We start from the raw sequence: 7,988 nt of genomic DNA on the forward strand, positions 1-7,988 counted from the left end.
TGGCCCCATACATTCTTTCCTTTACACAGATCAGTCGTCCTGGTCCCTTTGCAGAAAAACAGCCCCAAAGCATGATGTTTCCACCCCCATGCTTCACAGTAGGTATGGTGTTCTTTGGATGCAACTCAGCATTCTCTCTCCTCCAAACACCACAAGTTGAGTTTAGACCAAAACGTTCTACTTTGGTTTCATCTGACCATATGACATTCTCCCAATCCTCTTCTGGATCATCCAAATGCTCTCTAGCAAACTTCAGACAGGCCCAGACATGTACTGGCTTAAGCAGGGGGACACATCTGGCACTGCAGGATTTGAGTCCCTGGCAGCATAGTGTGTTACTGATGGTAGCCTTTGTTACTTTGATCCCAGCTCTCTGCAGGTCATTCACTAGGTCCCCCCATGTGGTTCTGGGATTTTTGCTCACCATTCTTGTGATCATTTTGACCCCACAGGGTGAGATCTTACATGGAGCCCCAGATCAAGGGAGATTATCAGTGGTCTTGTATGACTTCCATTTTCTAATTATTGCTCCCACAGTTGATTTCTTCACACCAAGCTGCTTGCCTATTGCAGATTCAGTCTTCTCAGCCTGGTGCAGGTCTACAATTTTGTTTCTTGTGTCCTTCAACAGCTCTTTGGTCTTGGCCATAGTGGAGTTTGGAGTGTGACTGTTTGAGGTTGTGGACAGGTGTCTTTTATACTGATAACAAGGTCAAACAGGTGCCATTACTACAGGTAACGAGTGGAGGACAGAGGAGCCTCTTAAAGAAGTAGTTACAAGTCTGTGAGAGCCAGACATCTTGCTTGTTTGTAGGTGACCAAATACTTATTTTCCACCATGATTTGCAAATAAATTCTTTAAAAATCAGACAATGTGATTTTCTGGATTTTTCCCCCATTTTGTCTCTCATAGTTGAGGTATACCTATGATGAAAATTACAGGCCTCTCTCATCTTTTTAAGTGGGAGAACTTGCACAATTGGTGGCTGACTAAATACTTTTTTGCCCCACTGTATACTTTCAAAAATATTCCTACACTGAAGAGAGTTTATTTAAAAGGTTCTAAAAACCAAGACATATTATTTGCTCTTTCCTGTTATTCTCATAATAAAAACCTTACTCTTACTCCATAAAATATTGTTTTGCTGGTTGCTATTTCTGATTTTTAACAGCTATAAGCAAGCACAATTTTACTATAAAATGTGTATATGATGGAATCAATTCATTTGATGTTTCACATAATTTTAAAAGAAAAATGTATTCCTGCTCCTCACTCAAGCAGTCTTTGCCATCCTGCAGTCTACTTGTGGCATATGTGTAACAACCACAGTTTTAACAAAATTTAACAATTACAGTAACAAATAACTCCCTCTCCTCTTTAGCAACTTCTAATGCCAGTATTTTCTATGCATCACCCCCTTTCATATGCAAACACATTTGGTAGAAAGCTGTACTGAAACATATATGGCTTACTGTATCAACATATAAAGAATCATACTGCGTAACTTATTGGTACTAAAGAAAAATGCAATTATAATTCCCCGATAAATGCAATTCCTCTCTTATTTCTCCTGGGCAGACATGTGACATTTCTGAGAAGTGATGTGTAAGACGTCATGACTCCTAAGAAAGCCTTTCAAAGCCATTACAGTATTTAGCATTAACACAGTATCTTACTGTACTGTAGGAGATCAGTACTGTCCACAGTGCGCACGTTCCCTCGGTGAGAAGGGAGGGGAGGAGTACGGTCTTTTACACAGAGTGCTGTTTCGCCCAAAAGTATCTGCACCTCTCACAAACGATTCACAAAGGGGAGAGCGCCAAGGACTGTTGTGAGTCACTTCTCACCTAGTAACAGCCGCGTGTTCTCGTAGTATTAGCCACTCAGGAACTCCGTCCGTCACGCTCTCTTACTAACTGCAGCATGCATCTGTAAGCGCCGGACGAGGAAGGGAACTGCTAGTAAGCTCGGGCGAAAGGGTACCGGGGGACCATTCTTACACTCGCTTCCTGCTCAGCCAACTAATTCTTCGGGAGCAGCCACCCTCACAAGCTCCGCCCCTCTCCCCATCCTCCGTCTTTCGGCGAGTACCACCCAGCGTCTCCGCCCCCCATTTCCCCCCCTTCAGAGCCCTCCAATTCGTCACACCTCCCCTCTCTCATGTCGGGTGTCCCGTTCCTGCCCGACACCGGCGTTCCCCGCCTCTTCTCCACCCCACCCCCCTTCGGCAGCCCCCTCGCCACTTCTCCCCTCCGGCTCTCCCTTTCCAACCTAGCCTAGCCTATACGCGGCTCACCGACCTCTTCCTCGCTCTCGTTGCGGAAGCAGAGGCAAGCCGCCCGTTTCTTGTATCCGTCCCCGTCGTAGGTTCGAGTCTGGTTGGACTTGAGCTTCATCATCTCCGCTCGGGGAAAGGGGTGGGAAGGCCCACCAGGGAGGCAGCAGCGAGATGAGCCGAGAAAAGGGTGTCGGCTCCGCACGCGGGTAGGTTAGGGTCTCCCTGCCTGAAGGGGGCGGGGGACCCGCTATCCCAGAAAGTCTCTGCCTCCTCACACAACGGCCGAGAGGGAGGGGAAGCCCCCTCTGCACCGCTACTCGCTACAAATGCTGCCGCCGTCCACCCGCCGCCTTGTTCCCTCTCTCTGCTCTTCCAGTACTGGCACCGCAGCTTCTGCCAGCGTTTCGGCCACCGCCGCCAACGACGACGACCGCGGCGCCATCTTGGGGCATACTACGTCAACGGCGCAGAGGCAGCGGGTGGAGAAAAGCGCTGCCCAGGATTTCTTCTTCAGAGCCTACTACGCAAGCAGCGTAACCGAGGATTGGGAATCACTCGCCCCTTTCCGCTCCGGACACCCGTTGCAGAGCGTTTCCCAACGCGAGGCTTGAGCCCCGCCGCACTAAGTCAGAGTGTCGGGAACACGGGGGAGGGCTACCATATGTGCTCCGCTGCCGTCGCACTCTTACGCTATCGCCGTACGCGAAAACCATAGTAAGCAAGACATCTGGCGTAGCGTTTTGCCCAGGTCCGCAGACTTAATCGCGGGGCTGCGCAAATCGCGTACCGCGGAAGAAACAATGCCCATCTTGTGAGGAGCAGCGGAACGCCAAAAGCGTAAAGAGAAAGAAGTCTTGTTGCAATCTTCGATAAAGAGGAGGGAGGGGTAAAGGCGGCTTCAGATAGGCTGAATAAAGGGTGTCTCCTCTGGGGTGGCAAGAAAAAATGAGAATGGCGCATTTGCAGTTACTATCAAAGGAATGGACACTTCGTATCCCGGCAAGTGCCTAAATCTACTGTTAGTTTTCGTGGGGAAATCACATTTTCCGAGCATTCAAGCTGTAAGATTTTGTCACTCACGATGTAGAATGTCCCCGCCCTGCCCTGCTCTCGTACCTTTTACCGTAAGGGTATCCTGAAGCAGGTGGGTCCATCCTGATGAATGTCATTGATGGGGCGGGGTGGGTGTCTGCATAAGGGGGATTACTATAGTTCCTTTATTTAAAAAGTTGCCCTGTCTGGCCCCAAACCCCCATAGAAAGATATTCTCTTTCTCCTTCCTTGACATAACCTGGCTTTTCATTCTCAGGTGAATGTAAGGAATAAGGATGGGCTGCTATGGGGGCAGAGAAGGCAAACTTCCTTCGGAGTCGACAGGAATGGATTCTGAATACAAGATGTCTGCCAAAAGAAAAAGAAAAAAAGCCTATTTACTCAGCAGAAAAGTTAACCTCTGCCCTGTAAAGGAGCAGGTGACAGCAATGCAACCTGGCTCCTGACTAGCCCTTTGAATCATATGTATAGCTGTTGTTTTCTTAACTCATGATCTGTTATAGTTAATTATCTCAAAATTTAATGAGAGTATTTTACTTAGGTGAGAAAGGAGCCTTATTTGAGCCAGATGTAGTTTCCAATGCAGGACTCAGCTCAGAAAAATGCAAACTAAAGTGTAAATGCAGAGTATGCCTGCTAGCTGCCCCTGTTAATGAGTAACTTGAGACTCAGTATATGAAATTAGGGTGTTTATCTCTTTTACACCCTTAAAATTGTATCCCTATATACACTTTTGGAGGAAAAGCTGCCATTAGAGCTTACATCTGACTTTATCAACATAGGAGTGTGCTGTAATCAGACAGAAGAATCACAGCAATAACTTATAGTGTGAATTTGCACAGATTTATTTGAAAATAAAACTCATTGAACTCAGTGAGATATTCATTGGGCTTGCCCGATATGCTAGCCTGAAATAAGACTGGTTAGTTATTCCAGGCAATGTGGATAGTTTATATGTACAATGTGCAGTATGGCACTAAACTAATGCCATTTCATTCCTGCATTAGAAGTAATGGTACTTATTTGAATTAAGCCAATTTCACAAGGCAGAGTGTTGTTTTAAATTCTAGCAGCCTTGGGTATGATATAATTTGTCTACAAGAAGTACACATTAAAAAACAACATGAATATTTGTTGCAGCAAAAAAAATTGGGTGAATTATTTACTTCCTTGGCACAATGTAAAAAAAGAGGAGTGGTCCTATATATTAGAGATACAATGCCAGCAGAACAAATCTATGCGGATGATGATGGAAGGATTTTGATGGTTGAAATAATAGATAATAATGTTAAAACTCTTTTAATTGCAATTTATGCTCCCAATGACAATCAAGAAGAATTTTATAGGAAATTACATATGAAAATAGCTGAATTGGACTATGTTAACATCTGTATGATGGGAGATTTTAATGGAATAATGAATGATCAATTGGACTATAAAACACAGAAATTGACAAAGAGAACTAGGAAGACATTGCCAAAATCCTTCCTTCGAATGATAGAAGAAATAGACTTGAAAGATGCATGGAGAGAAAGAAATCCGGCAAATAAACAATATACTTTTTATTCAGACAGACATACATCTTGGTCTAGAATTGACATGATATGGATGTCAGCGGATTTATTTGCTAACATGCGAGAAATTGAAATACAAACAAGTATTTGGGCCGACCATAACCCAATGGTAGTTATCTGGAAAGGACAGCGGAAGAGATTTAGATGGACTTTAAATAATAGGATACTAAAAGAAAAAGATTTCAAACAAAAAATAGAGAAAGAACTTACCTTCTTTTTTAATGAAAATAAAAAAGAGGATACATCATTACAGAATCTTTGGGATACAATGAAGGCTTATACAAGAGGTTTAATAATAGATTATACAAGGAAAAGAAACATAACGCAGAAAAAGACTTTTAAACTACTGGAGGATGACCATAAAAAATTGGAAGAAGAGTTACAGAAATCCAAAAAAAAATATATTAAAGCTAAAATGGATCTAATTAAACATAAAATGGGATTAATGGAAAAGGAGGAACTGGCACAAAAAATTAGAAGTGCTAAACAGAATTACTTTGAAGATGCAAATAAACCAGGTAGATGGCTAGCTTATAAACTGAGAAAAGAGAGAGAATCAAAAAGGATTAATCAATTAATAAATGAAGAAGGACAGATCTGCTTTGGTAATGAGGACAAGAAAAAAATTATACAAGATTACTATGGAAAATTGTATTATCAAGAGAATCTACAAGAAGAAGAAGTAAGACAATATTTACAGAAAGCGAAATTACCTCAGATACCTAAAGACACTGAAATAATGTTAGAGGGGAATATAACTATGATGGAATTAACAGAAGCTCTAAAAAAGCAGAATGTCGGGAAAGCCCCGGGTCCAGATGGACTGCCAGTGGAATTTTATAAAACCTTCCAGGACATATTGAGCCTTCAACTATTGGAAGTTATGAATGAGGTTATGACAAAGAAGAGGATACCCCAAACATGGACTGAAGCATACATTACACTTATACCAAAGGAGGACACTGACCCACAACAGGTTAAAAATTATAGACCTATATCTTTATTAAATTCAGATTATAAAATTTTTGCTTCAATATTGGCAGAAAGACTAAAAAGATACTTAAATAATTTTATCCAAGCTGATCAAAATGGATTTTTGCCAAAGAGACAAATTAAAGACAACATGAGAGTAATTCTGGACACACTGGAATACTATGAGGCACACCCTGAAAAGCAAATGGCCTTGATATTCTTAGACGCACAAAAAGCCTTTGACAACATGAATTGGCGATTTATGCTACTGCAATTGGAACAAATGGGCTTTGGTAGAAAATTTACCCAAGCCATTGAAACAATATATCATAAACAGACTGCAAAAATCATGATAAATGGAGATTTAACAGAACAGATAGACATAACAAAAGGGACGAGACAAGGCTGTCCACTATCGCCCTTGTTGTTTGTCTTAACATTAGAAGTGTTGAACAGGAATATAAGAGAAGAGAAAGAAATAAAAGGAATGAAGATCAAAAAGGAAGAGTACAAATTGCAAGCCTTCGCAGATGACCTAGTATTTATACTAGAGGACCCATTGGAAACAGCACCTAAAGATAGGTAAATATGAAAAGATAGAAGAATATGGAAAAGTAGCAGGATTAAAAATAAACAAAGATAAAACAAAGATATTAACAAAGAATATGTTAGCAAGGCAAAAGAAAGAATTGGAAGAAGTCTTGGAAATACAGGTTACAAACAGGGTTAAATACCTAGGGATATATATTACACCAAGATGTAGTACATTGAAGGAGGATAATTATGTTAAACTTAAACGACAGATTGCAATAGATCTGACAAAATGGGAGAATTTACAATTATCAATGATTGGGAGAATATCCACTATTAAGATGAATATATTGCCTAGGATGTTATATCTATTCCAGACAATTCCAATTCGTTTAGGGAAAGAGTTTTTTGATGATTTAAATAAAATTGTATTGAAATACATCTGGCAGGGTAAAAAGGCAAGAATAAAGCTTAAATTACTACAAGATGCAAGAGTAAGAGGTGGGTTTGCCTTGCCTAACTGGGAATTATATTACCAGGCGACAAATCTGATGTGGGTAAAGGACTGGATAACTTTAAGAAATAATAGACTATTGACCTTAGAGGGACATGACCTGTTGTTGGGCTGGCATGCTTTCTTATGGTATAAGGGAACGAAAACACAGGGCTACTTTAGAAGGCACTATATTCGAGAGGCATTGTTTTTAAACTGGGAGAAGACAAGAAGACAATATTATTTAAAAGTTCCACGATGGATATCCACTATTGAAGCCTTTTCTTATTCAATAACATATAAAAAGGAACAAACAGTTAGATATACTGAGATATTGAATGAAAAGGGTGAACTTAAAACTATGCAAGCGTTGGAAGAACAAGGTATAAAAATGAACTGGTTTTCATATTTGCAAATACAATCTAGATTCGATAAAGATTTTAAAGCAGAAGGTATTTATGATGAGCTGACTGTTTTAGATAAAACTTTGATGGGTACTGATGAAAAGGTGATTAAAAAACTTTATGGACATTTACTAGAATTTAAGATGGAGGAAGAACAGGTTAAAGATACAATGATTGCATGGGGGAAAAATTTTGGATACGGAATTGATTTAGAGAAGTGGCAAAAATTATGGTCTCAAAACTATAAAATGACAATGTCAACTGCATATAAAGAAAACTTGTATAAGATGTTTTACAGGTGGCATTTACCTCCAGCAAGGATTGCAAGAATGTACAAGAACAAGTCTGATAAATGTTGGAAGTGTCATCAGAAGCCCGGTACATACTACCATATGTGGTGGACATGCCCAGAAGCTAAAAGATATTGGATTAAAATCCACACGTGGTTGGAAAAAATGATAAAACAACATATAGACTTTAAACCAGAGACATTCTTATTAGGAATTATACCTGAAACATATAGCAAAGAACTGAAATATTTGATTGTAAATGTTCTGACAGCGGCTAGAATTGTATTTGCTAAAAATTGGAAAAATGAAAAAGTACCTATGCAGGAGGAAGTCATTAAGAAAATTATGGAATGTGCAGAGATGAGTAAATTAACATTTGAAATTAGAGAGCA

The 7,988-nt window shown here is 40.4% G+C and overlaps 1 protein-coding gene across 1 annotated transcript in view; it reads right to left on the reverse strand.

The window, feature by feature from the left end:
* NUDT3 (nudix hydrolase 3) overlaps positions 1–2,910 on the reverse strand; it is a 36,339-nt gene extending 33,429 nt beyond the window's left edge. The window contains exon 1 of the mRNA XM_007440258.4: positions 2,302–2,910. Coding sequence (XP_007440320.1) covers positions 2,302–2,400 — 99 coding nt within the window. The 5' untranslated portion in view covers positions 2,401–2,910. The remainder of the gene's footprint in view (positions 1–2,301) is intronic.
* Positions 2,911–7,988: the final 5,078 nt, after the last annotated feature.

The sequence above is a fragment of the Python bivittatus genome, unplaced genomic scaffold, assembly GCF_059951505.1.
Source record: "Python bivittatus isolate LINGU-HERP-01145 unplaced genomic scaffold, Pbiv_v1 ctg000700_np1212, whole genome shotgun sequence".
Lineage (NCBI taxonomy): Eukaryota > Metazoa > Chordata > Lepidosauria > Squamata > Pythonidae > Python > Python bivittatus.